Below are 20,066 nucleotides of genomic sequence, written 5' to 3'. Positions count from 1 at the left end.
ATTTCCTCTCATTTAAAATATCCGCCATGTATCCATGCGCCTTGTGAAAAATCACGTGACTACGCGCACGTGCATTTCATTAAGAAACTACTCATGCGTGCGTAGCGTAAACGAAGGCGGTGAGATGGCGCAAAATAGTGCATGGTTCCAAGGGTTAATACCATGCAAACGGTAAATTTGCGACGGGTTTGAATATTAGATTCGTTGTCAGCCAGCGACCACGAAAACCTTCAAAGAATCAAATTTTATTGGTCGCGGTGTTCTGTTGTAGTTAAAGTAAACATTTACCAAAATTTCTAAATTATATTTTTAATTGGTGCTTCTTGAGATTGGCACTTACGGCGACAATTAAAAGTAAAAATTTTTTTTTTTGATACAGAAAAGTTTGTTACAAAACGAACATGTCATATTCCTAAAATTACGTAAATCGATCAAGTATTTTATTTCAAACTAAGAAAATCAAAATTTGCAATTTTTTGCGATTTTATTACTAAACTACATTGAATGTAAGGCTGAATTTTAACCTCTCAACTTCGATTTAAGTTGTCTCCCCTTTTTATTTAATTGGATTCGCATGGCAGACGAAAATACTACAGACTAGACTCACTCCATTCACTGACTGTGACTCACTCAGTCGTAAAACTTAATTTTCTTGAATAATAATAAAAAACACTTAGAATCAAATCACGTGATTTTTGGAATATTTTATTTTCATTCTGACTGGCACGTACATCAGACAGAATTTTCTTTACTTTAATTGCCGCCATAAGTGCCAATCTAAATAAGGACCTTTTAATCTTTTTTTCTTTTGATAATACAACTGAGTCTCAGCTACTGAGCTGAGTCTACCAACTATGACGTAGAACCAGTGTTGTTACACTGGCAATGACTCGAGTAGGTTAATATGCGTGATTTCATATTTATACTTTTAGACCAGTTTTATAAATCCTCGACAATTTCTTGGAGAATTCAAACAGAAAATGACTATCCTTAATAAAGAAATGACAATATTTTATTATCAAGACAAAATAAAAAAAAAAAAATACAAACAACGTTCAAGTTTTGAGCCAATAGATTTTTCACATAAAAGTCTTAAGAAAATTCAGTCATTTTTCTTTCTTTCTTTTTTTATTGTGCGACAAAGTAGAAAGTCATTTCTCATTGGCTAATCTATTGAACAGTGTTTGTCTTATCTCCCTATATAAGCTAGCGCCAAACTTAATTTTATCAGTCCGTACCGCCCAGGCAGGCGTGTTCCCACATAATCATATTCATTCGCACATTTAATTTTATATATTTAAAAAAATATCTCATTTCATCTAACAAAGAAATGGACAACCCCGCTGAAGCTTCAAATGCAGTTGCACTTTTGGACCTAATGAACAAGACTGGCTTCAATATCGTTCAAGAAAATGGTCAGAGAAAGTTTGGACCGCCTCCGACCTGGAAAGGACCTCCACCTTCTAGGGGTTGCGAAATTTTTATCGGTAAAATTCCCAGAGATTGTTTTGAAGATGAACTTGTGCCAGTTTTTCAGACAATTGGTGACATCTATGAGTTTCGTCTCATGATGGATTTCAGTGGTCGCAATCGCGGGTATGCCTTTCTTATGTACACGAGGAAGCAGGATGCCCGAAAGGCCGTTGCTGAACTGGACAATTACGAAATACGCAAGGGGCGCATGTTAGGGGTTTGTGTCAGTATTGACAACTGCAGATTATTCGTTGGCGGTTTACCGAAAACGAAACAAAAAAAAGAGATTCTTCAAGTGATGAAAATCACGACTGATTCCGTGGTCGATGTGATTGTTTACCCAAATGCACACGACAAATCAAAAAATCGAGGTTTTGCCTTTGTGGAATACGAGAATCACAGAGCTGCCGCCATCGCTAGACGCAAATTGATTCCAGGTAGAATTCTCTTCTGGGGTCAGCAAATCGCAGTAGACTGGGCTGAACCCGAACCAGAGATTGAACAAGAAATCATGGATACGGTTTGTATACAAACTTTCACTCACAAACAACAACAAAATACAATTTTCCGTTTTGTATTACAATCCACAGACATACGAAAAAGTGGTAAAAAATTAAAAAAATATAAATGTTATCAAAGGCATGATAAATTACTCTATCTGGAAAAATTTTTAGTGGTTTCACTCACTTTATAAAACGGTGAGTTTTTAACAGTATTTTCTATAATTTTTTGGTGTTTATACTGTGCTGGGGCAGGCCGTAAAAATACCAATGGCGACACGATGATACCCTAAATAACGCAGTATAACCCCCCCCCCAATCTCCTAATATTGGGAGCGGCTTTCGGAATAAACACCCCTAACCTCCCCATGCTAAGAACGGTTTTCGAGGTTGGGTGTTTATTCCGAAAGCCGTTCCTCATATGGGGAGGTTGGGGGTGTTTATACTACGCTGGGACAGGTTGTAAAACAACTAAATTGTCTTGTTCGCATCTATCCATACTATGATTTTCGAACCGTTTAAACGTTTTAAAGTGAATTAAAACCACTAAAAACTTTTCCAGGTGTTATCAAAGGCAAGATAAGTTATTTTCCTACTTAACTGGATACTTTTTCAGAGTTTTTATTTAATGTAACATGTTTATTCAGCTTGAAAAATATACAGTGTTTACCGATGTATTGGAAAATTTAAAATGGCGCCCGACTCTCTGTTGAACACGGTAAGTTTGGGAAAAGGAGTTAAAAATATAAAAAAATATACACAATACTGTTAGAAATCGCTCAATATGTTACCGCTCAATATATTCGGTGGGTTTTTAACAGTATTTTGTATAGTTTCTTATTTTTAACTCCTTTTCCCAAACTGGTATACCCCCAAACTTTCCGTGTTCATCAGAGAGTCGGGCCGGGCGCCATTTAACATTTTCTAATACATCGGTAAACACTGTTTTTCAAGCTGAATAAACATGTTACATTAAATAAAAACACTAACAAAATTATCCAGTTAGGTATAAAAGTAACTTAACCTTTGATAACATTTATTTGTTAGATATTTTTTGTTTTGACAAGTTTTTCGAATCTGTGTATTGTAATACAAACCCCCATTTTTGTTTGTTTGTTTTTCTTGTTTATACTGAAAAAAATATGGTAATATTCCTAATTTTTTGATTCATCAGAATATCATTAATTAAACACCGAATTTGTAAATTATAAAATAGTGTTTTACAATGGACAACAGAATGAAAAAGTTGGAAATAAACGAATATATGACAAACAAATATTACCACGAGCAAGATAAGTTAATCTTTGATCTACCTTTTTAGATTTTTGACTGAGGAAAATAAAGGTGCCGATGCTGCTCTCGCCTTGAGTCCCGAAAATCGCTCAAAACTCTAAAATAAACAATACTGATAAGAAATCTACCCAATGTCATGGTGATATTTATTTGGATTGCTGACGTTAATTTTTATTTTCGAGTTTTGGCGATTCTCAGGACTCCAAAGGCAAGAAGCATCATCGCTATCTTTGTTTTCGTTTTAACTTAAGAAGCGCTCCTCGGCATCGTTTGCGTTTCAAACTTAAAACAAAAAACACTTTAAAAATAAGTTCAAACACCTAAAACTTTTACATAAAGATAAAATAACTTGTGTAATGCTTATTTTTTATATATATATTTGTTGACGACTTTTTCGTTGTTGTGAAACATACCCTAAAAGTTTTTCGTTGTTGAAAAACTGTACACATAGATTCGAAAAAGTGGTCAAAAAACAAATATATAACAAATAAATGTTATCAAAGGAAAGATAAGTTACTTTTCTACCTAACTGGATATATTTTTCGTGTTTTTTATTCAATGTAACATGTTCATTCAGCTCCAAAAAGCATACAGTGTTTACGATGTATTGGAAAATTCACAATGGCGCCCGATTCTCTCTTTAACACGGTAAGTTCAGGAAAAGATGTTATAAATAATAAACTAGACAAAATACTTAGAAATTCGCTCAATATATGTTACCCTGAAGTAAGTTGACATTCGGTGTTTTTTTTAATAGTATTTTGTTTAGTTTATTATTTATAACACCTTTTCCTAAACTTACCATGTTAAAGAGAGTGTCGGGCGCCATTTTGAATTTTCCAATCCATCGGTAAACACTACATGTTTTTCGAGCTGAATAAACATGTTACATTGAATAAAAACACAAAAAATGTATCCAGTTTGGTAGAAAAGTAACTTATCTTGCCTTTGATAATATTTATTTGTTATATATTTGTTTTTGGACAACTTTTTCGAATCTGTGTACAGTAATACAAACCCAAAAACTGTTTAGTGGTTGTCGTTTGCCTCATCAATTTAAAGATCTTTTGGATTGTGAACAAAATGTATCTGCTCGGCCCTCACTCAGAAGAGGCTAAGTCAGAGGGAGCGATTGTCTCGCTTTTGGGAGAAGTAGATATCCTATAAATAAAAGATGTCCGTGTCTAATTTTTCCCTCATTGGTCGACAAATAAATAGGGACTATAAGGGATCAATTTATTGCGTTAACTCATAAATAAAAATTCCATAAGATAATTTTCCATTTAATCCCATTAGTCTAATGGGATTAAATGAACATTATCTAGTGGCATAAGATAATTTTCATTTAATCCCACTAGATAATTTTCATTTAAAATGGTGAAATAAAAGTAGTTGAGGTAGCCATTTTCTTTTCCATTTCTTGGAAATAGAAGTTTTCATTTGTTTTAATTTTTAAATGATCCTTTTATTTTTAATAAGGCTGACCCAAATTGACCTCGTTCAAGTTATGTTTTGTTTTGGTGAAATTTGGTTCTTAATTATTTATTGATTAATTAGTATTGATTTAGAACTAAATTTTTACCGATAAAATATCAATGAAAAATCATTAAGATTTGTTTACTTTGTTATTTTAAAACTAAAAAAAAAGAAAAAAAATATATTTAAGTTTTTATCTTTTCTTACTGAATTTTCTTTTTTTATTAATTAGTTTTTAGAATATTCCGGAGAATTGATTACAAAAAAAAAAAAAAAAAAAAAAAAAATTCAATAATATTGTACAAATCTTAATGATTTCATATCTACCTTTTGAAAAGCTAGTTTGAATTATAGAATAAAAAAAAAATATATTAAAAACAAATCTCTAAATCTGCTGGCAATAATAAAACTTATATTTTTAGAATATCCAATTTATAAAATTACTTATTTTGTAAATTATTTTCTGTTTTTAACATGTAAAGTTAATTGAAAGAAATATTTTTGGGGGTTGTATTACTATACACAGTCGAAAAAGTTGTCAAAAAACAAATAAATGTCATCAAAGGCAAGATAAGTTACTTTTCTACCTAACTGGAAAGGTTTTTAGTGTTTATTTAATGTAACATGTTTATTCAGCTCGAAAAACATACAGTATTTACCGGTGTATTGGAAAATTTAAAATGGCGCCCGACTTTCTCTTTCACACGGTAAGTTTGGGAAAAGGAGTTAAAAATAAAAAAGTAGACAAAATACTGTTAGAAACTCGCTCAATATATGTTACCATGACATAGCCTGACATATATTTGGTGGGTTTTTAACAGTATTTTGTATATTTCTTTTAACTTCTTTTTCTCAAACTTACCGTATGAAAGAGAAAGTCGGGCGCCATTTAACTTTTTCGGGTTTGTACTGTACACATAGATTCGAAAAAGTTGTCCAAAAACAAATATATAACATAAATATTATCAAAGGCAAGATAAGTTACTTTTCTACCAAACTGGATACATTTTTTGTGTTTTTATTCAATGTAACATGTTTATTCAGCTCGAAAAACATAGTGTTTACCGATGTATTGGAAAATTCAAAATGGCGCCCAACACTCTCTTTAACACGGTAAGTTTGGGAAAAGGTGTTATAAATAATAAACTAGACAAAATACTATTTAAAAAACACCGAATATATGTAAACTTATGTCACGGTAACATATATTGAGCAAATTTCTAACAGTATTTTGTCTAGTTTATTATTTATAATATCTTTTCCTGAACTTACCGTGTTAAAGAGAGAATCGGGCGCCATTTTGAATTTTCCAATACATCGGTAAACACTGTATGCTTTTCGAAGAATAAACATGTTACATTGAATAAAAACACGAAAAATATATCCAGTTAGGTAGAAAAGTAACTTATCTTGCCTTTGATAACATTTGTTATATATTTGTTTTTTTGACAACTTTTTTGAATCGTGCGTGCACACTAATACAGATCCTATTTTTGTTTTAAGTGAAACTTTTCACGTAACAAACAAAAACTATTTTCTGGGGGTGTTTTACAATCCACAGAGTTATGAAAAAGTTGTCAAAAAACATACATAAGTAAATGTAATCAAAGGCAAAATAAGTTGCTCTTTACGTAACTGAATAAGTTTTTAGTGTTATTTAATGTAAAGTGCCTATTCTGTTCGAAAAACACCTAGTGTTTAGCGCTAGGCGAGAACAAAAAAATGGCCGCAATGTCGCTTTACGTCTTTGAAGTTTTGACAATGACTTTAAAATAAAACAATGTTTCTACCACCATTTTGGTTTATTTATAAGAAAGGATGGGAATTTATTTATAAGGAAAGATGTAGACATTACGGTCATTTTTTTTTTCTTGTTTTCACCTAGCGTTAAACACCTTGTTTTTTTTTTTTTTTTTTTTTTTTTTTTTTTTCGAACCGAATAAACATTTTACACCAAATTAAAACACTAAAAACTTCAATTAGGTAGAAAAGTAACTGGCCGACGTACACGAGTGCTACTGCTACCCCACTAGCGAAAGACGCATCGGCTCCGATGTTGAACGTTGTTCGACTGAGGGAGAATTTATTATTTTTTGCGTGTGTGACCTTTTGCCGGAGTAAATGTAATTATTAACAGGAAAATGGTGAAAGTCAAAATGGAATCCGCGCTATTTTAAAATATTATTTTCAAGTTTTATTAAAGCTTACGATACCTGCGTTACTTTTTTATTTAAAAATAAAAATTTCAGGGTTTGTATTACTGTACACATAGATTCGAAAAAGTTGTAAGAAAAAAACAAATATTTATATTTATAAATGTTATCAAAGGCAAGATAAGTTACTTTTCTATCAAACTGGATATATATTTTTTTTTTGTTATTCAATGTAACATGTTTATTCAGCTCGAAAAACATGCAGTGTTTACCGATGTAAAATGTATTGGAAAATTCAAAATGGCGCCCGACACTCTCTTTAACACAGTAAGTTCAGGGAAAGATGTTATAAATAATAAACTAGACAAAATACTGTTAGAAATTCGCAAGTTTACGGATTCTTTTCTTATTGTTTTTGCATTCTTTTGTTACTTTTTTTTTGCCGCATTTAAACAAGCAAAACAAAACAAAAAAAAATGCGTGCTTATGGATTTGTTACCGTTATTTTTATTTTTTTTATTTTTTATGGTTTCAGTGCCTCTCCAATGTTTGAAGAGTTTGTAATTGTTTTTTTTAAAGAAAAATTGAAATTGGTGAAAGTCAAAGTTAGCAATTGAGGAGGCGATAAACAAAAAGCTTTAGCGTCTCATGGAATGTCGTAGATCGAAACACAGTGAAATGTTATTTGGTGCTAGTGCACTTATTGATCCGCACTATTTTTAAATAGTACTTTCAAATTTTATTAAAGATTTTACGATACCTGTTATTAAATTGTTAGGTGAAAGTACAGAATATGTACACAACACCCTCCCGCCCCCATGTTAAGAATGGCTTTCAAAATGTCAATATTTCAGCAGTGCAGTCTGCAGTGCACTGCATGAGTACCTTTTATTTTCTTGAATAAAATAAAGACTACTCGAGGAGAACGCTACTGTTTTTGTTTTAATAACTATTTTTTTATTCAAAAATAAAAGTTTCAGTTCAAAACATGTTTTGGTAAAATTTTACATTTTAGGCTCGTCTCACGTTTGTATATAACAAAATATTTTTTTGTAGATTTCGGTGTGTTAAAAACGAATCTGCAAACCGTTTCCGTCGCAAAGAATTTTCATGAAGAAACTACTTTTTCGAAAAGTGGGTGATCACTTTTCCATGTAAATGTAACTTAAAATGAGCACCCACTTTCTGGCCACCTGAAAAAGGAGGCATTTTTTTTAGTGTTTATTGGCTAAAAGGTTTTTTTTTTTGTTTTTTTTTTCGATTTCTTTTTCTGTTTTCATCTTTCAATAAAGATTACGAGGAAATTAAAAAATCCCCCCCCAAAAATCGGTATTTTACTTCAAGGCTCGTCTCACATTCGTATAGAAAAAAAATAGTTTTTTGTAGTTTTTGGTGTGCTTTAAAAGAATATAGTAACCGTTTCAGTCGCAAATTTGCCGTTTGTATGGTATTAACCCCTTAACTCTGGGGCTATTTCCACAGCTCAGCCTTCGTTTACGCTACGCACGAGCATAGGCTGTTAAATGTGCACTCGCGTACAAAACTGCCTTGTCACAGTAGTATAGGCTAAAATTTAAAATTAGACGAAAGACAAGTAGTTTTCCAAATATGAAGTCATGTAATTCTACAGCTGGCCATTTTTGTACGCTCAAGCGTGTGCGATGGTATTAACCCCTGAACTCTGGGACTATTTTCCATTTCACAGCCTAGCCTTCGTTTACGCTACGCGCGAGCATGAACGAAAGTTGTTGGAAAAAATCCACGTGGTTTTTAAAGTGTTTTACACTTTGGACTTTTATAGGTACATTTCTAAACACCTGTTTTTTTTTTTTTTTAAATTTACAATATATTATTGATCTTTTATCTTCAATTTGTGATATAAAACTTTGGTGAGTAAATTATTAAAATTTTAATAGACATTTCAAAATGGAGGGGGGTGAATTTAAAAAAAAACATTTGTCTAAAATATTATATTCGGTTTATTGGAAAGAGCATAAAATTTCATATCGGCCCTGAAAATATCGTAAAAATTTAACCAATAGAAAAATTTTGATAAAGTTTTGAAGCTTAAAAATTGAAAAAAAAATTAACTCGTAAAATTCAATTGATTTCATTATGTAAAAAAAATGACTGCATGAAGGCACGCCGGCACTTTGTAAACACTTTTTTTTTTTTTTAAATAAAAAATATTTCTATTTTTTAAACCACTTTAATAGTTTATTTTGGAAGTATATTCCATAACAGGGCTCTACATTGCGAGTGAAACAGTCACATTTGCGAGTGATTTTTCAAAATGGCGACTAGAAATCATAAAATGTTTATCTTTTGGCGATTGTATTTCTTTCACTGACAATCTTCCAAAACTCACTACTGAGTGAAAAATATGTTCAACTTTTTTAATAAAACTAACAAAGTTAAATTATTTAAACAATAAAAGTTTAATAGAACAATATACTTTCTTTTAATTTTTTTTTAACGAAGGTTGTTTTAAAAAAACATCTGAAGAAATTAGAATGTTTGGGTTTGTATTACTGTACACATAGATTCGAAAAAGTTGTCAAAAAGCGGGGGAGGGCAGAGCGGTAGCTCTAGATATATCTAAGGCTTTTGACAGGGTATGGCATGAGGGTCTCCTCAGTAAAATCAGATCATACGGTATCACTGGTAGAATACTTAACATAATTAAATCCTTCTTAGATAAGAGAAAAATCCAGGTTGTCGTCGACGGTCGTACATCTAAACAATATGAAATAAATGCGGGGGTGCCCCAGGGTTCTATCCTTGGACCTCTATTGTTCCTGATATTCATAAATGACCTCCCCGACAACATTGCCTCTGAGATGGGTATATATGCTGATGACACTACACTCTATGGCAGGCACGACAGGAAGACGAATGAACACATTTCTAAAGAAATGGCAGAAACACTAGAGGAAGACCTCCAATCTGTAGTGGAATGGGGACAAAAGTGGTTGGTCGCGTTCAATGCTGCCAAGACTAAACTAGTGTCATTCAATAATTACAAGAAACCCTCTCTACCACCCATAGCAATGGCCAACGACTCTTTATCTGTGAGTCCATCTTTCAAACTCCTTGGCCTAACGTTCACAGGAAACATGGGTTGGAACAATTACATTGAAGGCATTGCCAGGGCCGCTGCAAGAAAGGTGGGCTCTCTCTACCGTGCTAGAAAACTACTAACACCCGAAAGTATCCTGTACCTCTATAAGGCCACCATTCGCCCATGTATGGAGTATTGCTGTCACATCTGGGCTGGTGCATCTGCTACTAGTCTCTCGCTCCTTGACAAGGTTCAAAAGAGAGTCGCAAACCTGATAGGCCCTGAACTGGCGTCTAAGCTTCAGCCTCTGTCTCATCGACGAAATGTTGCATCCCTCTGCCTTTTCTACAAGTATTTTAGTGGTGAATGCTCTGACGAACTGCAATCACACTTGCCCCCACGACGTGAGCACCCTCGACAAACCCGACAGGCTGCTAAATCCCACCCCCACACTGTAGAGATCCCTAGATGTAAAAGATCTTTTTACTCCAATAGTTTCTTCCCCAGAACCGCTAGACTGGAATTCCATTCCAGGTCCCTGCTTCCCCAACAGTACTGACGTGCAGAAGTTCAAGTGTAACGTGAACCGACACCTTGCTGCCCAAATCCCTACATAGTACCCCAGTAGTTGTTGCCCCTGATAGTAGCCCCCTACACCAAAGTGGCAATTTGCCTTGTTTGGGGTGAAAATGTTAAAAAAAAAAAAAAAAAATTAAAGGCAAGATAAGTTACTTTTCTACCTAACTGGATATATTTTTCCTGTTTTTATTCAATGTAACATGTTTATTCAGCTCGAAAAACATACAGTGTTTACCGATGTATTGGAAAATTCAAGATGGCGCCTCACTCCCTCTTTAACACGGTAAGTTTTGGAAAAGGTGTTATAAATAAAAATCTAGAAAAAATACTATTAAAAACCCACCGAAATATGTCAACCTATGTCACGGTAATATATATTGAGCTTGTTTTTAACAGTATTTTATCCAGTTTTTTATTTATAACACCTTTTCCCAAACTTGCCGTGTTAAAGAGAGAGTCAGACGCCATCTTGAATTTTCCAATACATCGGTTTTTGACAACTTTTTCGAATCTGTGTACAGTAATAATACAACCCCGAATGTTTATACCTTTTAAAATTTGTTGTATATTTAGAATTACAGTTGTTTAAAAATATACAAAAAAATCTTTATTATGCACATACTCGTCACTGAACGAAAATGTCATATTCTAAAAATCATGTGGGTTTGGCTAGTAACTTTTCTATTTGGCTAGTAAACGAAAATATTTAGTTGTCAAATGGCAGCTAAATATAAATTTGTCCATAGAGCCCTGCAATCTGCATGACGAAAATAAACAACCCACTTTTAAAAGAGAAATTACGATTTTTTTCTTTTTTATATTTTATTCGCAGTTTCGTGTTAGTGGTGTCAAAAATTCTGATACATCTAGTGCAAGTGCACGCACGCCTGTGGAACTCTCTTCCGTTTGCCTTTTTCCCCACCTACAACTTGGATATCTTCAAGTCCAACATAAACAAATTCCTGATGAATTGTCCCCTTAAGTAAGACACTTTACTTTATCAAATCTCCGATACTAACGATTACTATGATATTATCCTATTGATTACTGTACACGCAATAACCCTTATTCCCGAGTGGCTTTCGGGCTTTGATAACTGGTGACTACCAATTACCATGTGTAAAAAAAAAAAAAAAAAAAAAATAGATCGAATTTAGTGATTTTTTTTTTGTCTTGATTAAACTACACAAGTACCATTGTTTTATTTCGTCCATTGTTCGTCTGTTGGGAACCATTTCCCAATCAAAAGTTTTACCTTTTGACACCCCCCCCCCCGCCTGTCAACGGAAAAAAAAAATTAAAATTAGGATGTTTTTAGATTAGTGATCTTTTAAACTAATGCGTTTCAGGTGAAAACAGTATTACGTACTTAAATAATCCTGTCGAAATTAGTATAAATTCCAAAAATTACAAAGTGCAAAAATAATTACAAGTAAATATAGAATTTATATCGAATTATCAAGTTTTATCGATATAAGTACGTGTTTTCACCAGAAATACATTGGTTTAAAAAGTTCACCAAACACCAAAATTAGATATTAATTTTTGTACCTTAAAACACTGTACAAGTTTTAAGAATGATAACATATTTTAGACTTTAGAGTAAGGTTCACTTTAATTTAAGGTAAAATTATCGCCCAATTCTTGATCACAGAACAGAAATGAAGTATTTGTTTAAATGAGAATATTTTTCTGTTCAGTAAAATCTAATATGAAAAAACATTAAAAACACCAAGTTGTAGAAATGCCGAAACGAAGTCAATCAGATAAACAGTCTCAATCCTTATAGACTATTTTCAATAAATGACTAGGTAAGGAAAATCAGTAAGTCCCGTTTATAACCCCATTTGATAATTAAAGATGGTACTTATCTATTACCGCGGTGAAATAATAACGTTATTATTTAGAAAGGATGTTGTTTTGTAATTATTCTGTACTTTCGCTTTACAATTTTAATAAACAAAAATGGGTTTGTATTACTGTACACATAGATTCGAAAAAGTTGTCAAAAAACAAACATATAACAAATAAATATTATCAAAGGCAAGATAAGTTACTTTTCTACCAAACTGGATACATTTTTTTTGTTTTTATTCAATGTAATATGTTTATTCATCTCGAAAAACATGCAGTGTTTACCGATGTATTGGAAAATTCAAAATGGCGCCCGACACTCTCTTTAACGTGGTAAGTTCAGGAAAAGGTGTTATAAATAATAAACTAGACAAAATACTATTTAAAAAAATACCGAATATATATAAACTGATGTCACGGTAACATATAATGAGCGAATTTCTAACAGTATTTTGTCTAGTTTATTATTTATAACATATTTTCCTCAACTTACCGTGTTAAAGAGAGTGTCGGGCGCCATTTTGAATTTTGTAATACATCAGTAAACACTGTATGCTTTTCGAGCTGAATAAACATGTTACATTGAATAAAAACACGAAAAATATATCCAGTTAGGTAGAAAAGTAACTTATCTTGCCTTTGATAACATTTATTTGTTATATATTTGTTTTTGTGACAACTTTTTTGAATCTGTGTACACTAATACAAACCCAACAAAAATATCTTAAAAATTGACTTTAACTTGAAAATACTATTTTAAAAAATGGCGCAGTTACATAGATGCAGAAGCAATCTTGAAAATATATGAACTTGAATCATCGATCTTCCTCAGCTAGCCTCGTTATCAAATATTTATAAAGATGGCGTGTATATTTTCCAGTCTTGTTTCTATTTCGTCGTGTACTGTTTGTAAGTTGCCTGGAAACTCGTCTACGGAAAACTTGTCCATTTTTGCTAGATCCTTTATTGAATAATTATTGATTGAAAACAGTTTATGACCGTTATTGAAAAAGATTTTTAAAAGGGACTACACATCCCATGATATTTAAAAAATATATATATATTTGCATATTTACTGTTTGAAAAAAGATAAGATTGGTTTTTGTAAGTGTTCTTTTTCGGTAACGTCGCTCAGAAAAAATTAAGTTACTGGAAATGGATGAAGTTGATTACGTAACGCAACGGAACGAAATCACAGTCAAAACGCGAAAACAAAACTATATATTTATTAAAAAATACTTTAGTTTTAACACTTGTGTTTTTACGTAACAACAAAAAATTATCAAATAATAAAATAAATATTTTATTCAGAAAAATTAGTTTAGTTTTAACATTTCTTGTATTATCACGAAACAAAAAACGACTTCAACAACAACAAAAAAAACTTGTATTATCAAATAACTCATTTTATTCAAAACTAGCAGGACCTGTTAACTGACGTTGCCCGTTGGAAGCATACCCCCCACCCCCTCGTAAAAAGTTTGAGTAAAACTGTTGTTGGGATTGCCCAACCCCCTAATGTTAAGAACGGTTTTTGGAATACACACTCCCAACATCCTTATGGTAAGAATGGTATTCGGAGTGGGCACTCCCAACCGACCTCTGTTAAGAACGGTTTTCGGAATAGACAAGCCATTGGGGAGGGTTGTCATAATATCTGCCCCAAATGTAATCTTGATAATCGTTGTCATGATCGAGACGTGCAAATACTATGAACCAACCTTGCCATTTTGAGTGCATTGTCGGTTGGAAAAAATGAAAATGTTGGGTACTTAGATATTTTTTTGTTACCATGCTGAAATAATGTGATTTTGAAAGTCATTCTCAACATGTTAGAGGGTGTTTTGTAAGTAATCTGCGCTTCCACATTAAAATTTAATGATCACATGATTACATGTTCAATAATAATGTTATTAAATTTTACCTGTATAAAGTTTGTGAAGCATTTATAATATAGACAAAACGTTCATGTCCGTGTTGATATTTAAGACCTCCTTTTAGTTATAGGGTGTGCATCAGTCAAGCAAAAAAAAAAAAAACAGTAAGAAAAAAGAAAAAGGAAAGTCGGTAACTACATTACCCGAAAACATTAAGTATTAGACTTTGTATAACGCAAATAGGTCACAAATACGTAGGTACATGAAAATTTTTTTTTTTTTGTTTTCTAATAATTTCGCAATTGTAGTTTATAGAAATATCTTTGTGCTTAATCACCTTGATTTAACCCAACGATATTTATTACAAACAATACTAAAAAAAAGTTATATTATTATTCGCAGAAGTATATTTGTGCAAAATGGTAATGCAGTATTATTTAAACGCAAATATATCACAAATAAGATAGGTAAACGATAATGTTTATTTATTCGAAAAACTACTTATTTGTGGACATTTTAAATGCGATCTTTTCTAAAATGAAAGTTAGTCACTAAATATGTTGGTAAACGATAATTTTTAGTATAATTTCACAATTGTATTTCCTAGAAAATAATTTTGCGCTTCAAAGGTTCCAAATATTGTACATATTTACAGTGCCTCTCCATGGGACAGTGTTGTTTTTTAATGTGGAGAAAAAAAACACAGATAAAAAATTGTCTCAGAAATGTGAAGAACAGATACTATACACTTTGATCATGGTTCGAATGCCAAGTTCCAAATATTGTCGGTAGATCAATTTTATTCTTTAATAATTTCATAACTGTATTTTCTATAAAATAATTTTGTGCTCATGCAGGAAGATTACCCCCACGGTCATTTTCGTAAAAAAATATTCATAATTTTGCAACTGTATTTTCTAGAAAACAATTTTCTTCTTAAAACGCAAACATGTCCCAAAAACCATAATGATGTAATGTAAAAAATAATTTTGCAACTATTTTCTAAAAAATAATTTTGTGTGTATGCATGTAGATTACCCCCACAATCATTTGTGTAAAAAATAGTCATATAAATATTAATAATGCCCAACCAATAATTACATTGAATAATAAGCAAAAGCAACTTAATTGCGGACAATCGTATTGCAGTATTTGTAAGCATACTATTTCCCCTTAGAAATTAACTAAAGTTTGGTGTATAAGAAAAAAAAAGACAATCTGTCCGTATTTTTTTATAAGAAAAGCTAAGGTCTATAAACTTCTATGCATATTGTTTATAAGCAAAGAAAATGTTATGTCTAAAGTAAATAAAGTGTGTAATCTTGTTCAAAAAGGTTTTTCTCTCTTTCTGTTTGTCTCTTTCTCCGTCTCTGTCACTATCTCTATGTAGGTATTAGTCGATCTGCTTCTCTCCCTATAAATTCTATCTTACGGAGTCTTTACCTATTTGTTAATAAAATGTCATTCGCCTACTGAGCTAGCAAACCTCAAATATTGTGATTACGTCTTATTGTTTTCGGCAAAAAATAATACTAAATTTAATAGACAACAGGTGTAGAAGTTAAGTAATAAAGTGTGGAACAGTAAAATGTAACAGAAAAACCGGTTGTTTAGAGGCCATGTTTTTTTGACAGACTGTATGTTCGTTTATTCAATAAGGTATCTATTCTCAAATAAGCGGGCTGAGAGGTAGCAACCAATGAGAATTGAAGGAAATGTGTAGGGGAGAAATTATTATTTTGTGTAAAGGGAATAAAAAGTTAATACTTTGTATAGGAGTTTATAATCCAGTTAAGAAGGGTGACTGGAGAACATAGTAAGAATGTGTATATCCTGATGAACCGCCTCCTTAAGTAGACACTTTATTAAATATCCACACTAACGTACTGTACTTACAATAACCCTTATCCCTGAGTGGCTTCCGGGCCTTGATAAGTGGTGACCACCTTGTAAAAAAAAAAAAAAAAAAATCTACCAGGTTAAACTGGTGGTAGGGAGAGTACTGTAGATGGAAAGGGAAAAATAAGAACTACTTCTTCTGTAGATGATGGCGATTGTCATGATGCCTCTCCTAGGATGCAATGTAGTGTCTATAACAGCGGTCAAAAGTTGGATAAGATGGCTGCTAATAGTTTAGACAGAATAGATTTGTATGTGGCATCTGTTGTAAACCTACAATGATTTAGTATTTGATAATACAAGTGTTTTCTTTTTGTTTCGTAATAACACAAGAAGTGTTGAAACTAAAGTAATTATAATAACATTACAAGCGTATGCTGTATTTTCGTGGACATCAGCAATCTTACATACCTAATGTTCTTCAACAAATCATCTTTTATTTTTGGGTCAATTTTCAAAAGAATTACATTGACGAAAAGAAAATAGAATAAGCATTCCAATGATGTTAATTTATTTTGCTTTTATGCGTTCAATGTTTTTTATGCTCCAAGTTGAAAATGAAAAAATGGTAAAAAATGACGACCGCAAGAAGGGAAACTTTTTCAATGTTTACATTTCATATGTTACGTTTGGATACAAATGCGTGGGGTCAAATTTGATTAGATATGACTGAAATTTTACAGGCTATATAAACAAAGAAGTCCATCTCTACTGGTCTTTGGTTTTTTTTTTTTGTTTTTTTTTTTACGACCACAGGAAGCAAAGTTACGACCAAGCAAAGTTGATGAAGAATATTTCAAAATTGATAAGATAAATCGGTATATTTCATCCATTTTCATATAGATAATAGTTTCAGAATTATTTTCATGTATAATATGTAATATTTGATAATTATTGTGTGGAAATTTCTTTAAAATGTTATCTTTTATAGAAATTACAGAATATAGAATTTAACGGAAAACAACTTGCTATGCACTAATGCGTTGACTAGTCAGCATATTAATGAGTTTCGTTATGTATTTGCTTAAAAATAGAAAACTGTTTTTTTTTTTTTTTGCTTTCAAAGCAAAAGCAGAAAGTTTGATTTTTTAAATTTATTTATTTTTTTTTTTTATTCTGAGTTTGTCAATTTAAAAGAAAAGTTTTTTCAAATTTTATTTCCAAACAATACTATTTTCACGTTTTTAGTACACATGCACTAAAAATGTTAAAAAAAAAAAAAAAACTATAAAAGGTACTAAGTACATGCTTCTGTTATGATTGTGTTTACTTCTTACTTGTGCTTTAAGGTAGAATTGTTTTTTTTTTTTTTAGTGGTAAAAAAAACCCCAAATAAATAAAAGGTACTTGTGCACTTATGCTACCATGCTAAAATAATGTTATTATTTAGAAACCCATTCTTAACCTGGGGAAGGAAGGGGGTTTTGTTAACTATTCTGTACTTTCATCTAACAATTAAATATAAAGATATTGTGAAACTTGAATTTAACTTGAAAATACTATTTGAAAAATTAGCACGGTAATATAAGTGCATAAGCACCCAAATAAATATTACCAAAGGCAAGATAAGTTACTCCTCTACCTAGTTGGATAAGTTTTTAGTGTATTTATTTAATGTAAAATGTTTATTTCGACAATTAGTGTTACACAAGCACAAGAAAACTGGTATCTCATGTTGAAATCTTGACAATGACTTAAAAATATACAAAATACTGTTAGAAACCCAACCAATAAATGTCCTTGTGACATTTATTGATTGGGTTTCTAATAGTATTTTGTATAATTTTTTTTTTTTAACTCATTGTCAATACCATATATTTTTTTTTTCAAATCTGTAAAATGAAACCTTTTTTTTTTTTTTTTATAAATTGAGGATATCTAAATAATAACAATAATAATTAGGTGGTTCGATAAAGTTAATTGTGATGCATTTTGTAAATTTTTACCTTGTTTTCACCTTAACATTTTTCTTTAAAATGACTACCTCATAAGTAGATGATATGTCGTTCACCTTTCTTTTATGATGCAGCTGATGACTGAAGATGGATGGTGACTTGTCTTGAGATTAGACTCGCTGGAACCAGGCTTACAGGCTGCATCCGTTACACTCGAATGTCGTTCTCGTCAGTGTCTGAAACAATGGAGATGAAGACTATGAACTCACATGCATGAACATAAGGCATGAAATGGCACCTGGAACCTATCTATCTCCTCCTCCCACGGCGAGTTTCTGACGGCAGTGTAAGAAACTTGTACTGTGTTTGTCCGTGAAAATGATCACACTCATCATTATCAGTCGACTATTTACACTATGTACACACAGCTAGTGGAAGTATCCACTAATCTTTGCAGCACCGATTGCGCAACCTGTGCGTCGGTGCTAGCTCGGAGATGCCGAGCTAGTTGTGGGCTTCAGGCGTGCAAGCACACGTGGCAGCTTTACGTTCGGCGACGCTCCTTGTCCTTCTTCTTGAGGGAGTGTATGCACCTGTTCCGGTGTTGTCGATTTAATCATGGGCGGTTCAGGAAGTCCAGGTCCTTGCAATGAGCCAGTCGGCTCCTGAGGCGGGGATTCTCCTAGATTTTCCTGTGGGGGTGCATCTGAAGTTATAGGCTCAGTAACATCATCGGTATGATTTTCTTCAATTGCTGTTGGGATAAGCGACTCAATGATCTTTCCTCTGTTGATAGTTTGGAACGGTGTGAATTTTCTCAGATGCTGGCGGTTTCTGAGGGTGAGTCTGCTAGATCCATCGATTTTAACAACATACTGATGATGCTGCTTGACTTCAACCACAGTACCCGTGCATTCCCAGTAGAGAGGGTGGTTTCCGGCGAGGTTCTGAACGTAGACATGGTCACCTACGTGCAGTGGGGGTAAGATTTTCGTGTGTTCCCACTTTTCATGCTCCCTAGAGTGATGCTTGGCCAGAGCCGGCTCTCTGTGTCCCAAAGTTTCAGTCCAGGTGGCGTGGGGGCAATAACGCGCCATTGGGATAGGGATAGGGTCTCTGATGGGACGGCTGAAAATGATCATTGCCAGAGATGCTTTAGTTTCAGGCTCAATAGAATTCCTGTAAATTAGCATGGCCCTCTGAAAGCTGTCAACGTCTATGGATCCACCAGGCGAAGTATTGTCCATTAACATCTGTTTAATGGTTTTCACGCCGATTTCTGCATGGCAGTTAGCATGGGGGTTGGCAACTGAGGTGAGCCGGTGGTGTACGCCCCACCACTTCAGGAACTCCTTCGTCTTTCCGGTGGTGAACTGGGGACCACCATCTGAAGTCAGTTCCTCGGGTACCCCAAAAGTGGCAAAGAATTCCCGCAAGCGTCTGACCAACTCATCGGCCCCGTTCTCTGACCTGAACACCATAGGCCAGTTGGAGTATCGATCCACCACAACGACATACTCATTTGAATGAGAAATAGTCGCAGCAGATGTGCTGGAAGGGGTACTCCGGCACAGTGATGTCCGACAGAGGTTGCATCAGGTTCGACTTAGCTATCCGGTGGCAGTGAGAGCATTCGTCCCTTACCCGTTGAATATCCACAGTGATGTTGGGCCAGTACACAGAATCTGCAGCTCGTGTGCTCATTGCATTAACTCCTTGATGGGCTGCGTGAAGGGCTTCTAGTATGCGGGGTCTTAGCTCCTGCGGGATAACAATCCTCCCACCAGTGAGTACCACGCCATCCACCAAGCATAGGGATCCAGCGAGGCGCTGGTAAGGGCGGAGCTCAGGACTTAATTGCCTGCAATCAGCCGGAAACCCTTGTTGTATCAATATTTGTAGGTTCTGCAGGTGTTCAACTGATGCGGTGGACTGTTTAACCATATGCCACGTCACAACATTGGTGATGGAATACAAGCTATTTGACATGGAGGCAAGCATAGCGC

General features: G+C 33.4%; 1 protein-coding gene across 5 annotated transcripts in view; it reads left to right on the top strand.

The window, feature by feature from the left end:
• Positions 1-1,117: 1,117 nt before the first annotated feature.
• The window catches only part of LOC145293183 (putative RNA-binding protein 46), a 115,110-nt gene continuing 96,161 nt past the window's right edge, over positions 1,118-20,066 (top strand). The window contains exon 1 of one of the 5 annotated variants that reach the window (XM_080139665.1): positions 1,118-1,993. In XM_080139665.1, the coding sequence (XP_079995791.1) occupies positions 1,331-1,993 (663 nt within the window). In that variant the 5' untranslated portion in view covers positions 1,118-1,330. The remainder of the gene's footprint in view (positions 1,994-20,066) is intronic. The other 4 variants (XM_080139666.1, XM_080139664.1, XM_080139663.1 and 1 more) reach the window with 4 other exon arrangements.

The sequence above is a fragment of the Euprymna scolopes genome, chromosome 14, assembly GCF_053919585.1.
Source record: "Euprymna scolopes isolate OS-2025 chromosome 14, ASM5391958v1, whole genome shotgun sequence".
Classification (NCBI taxonomy): Eukaryota; Metazoa; Mollusca; class Cephalopoda; order Sepiida; family Sepiolidae; genus Euprymna; species Euprymna scolopes.
Note: the sequence above shows the minus strand (reverse complement) of the source record. Positions and strands in the feature narration are given on the sequence as shown.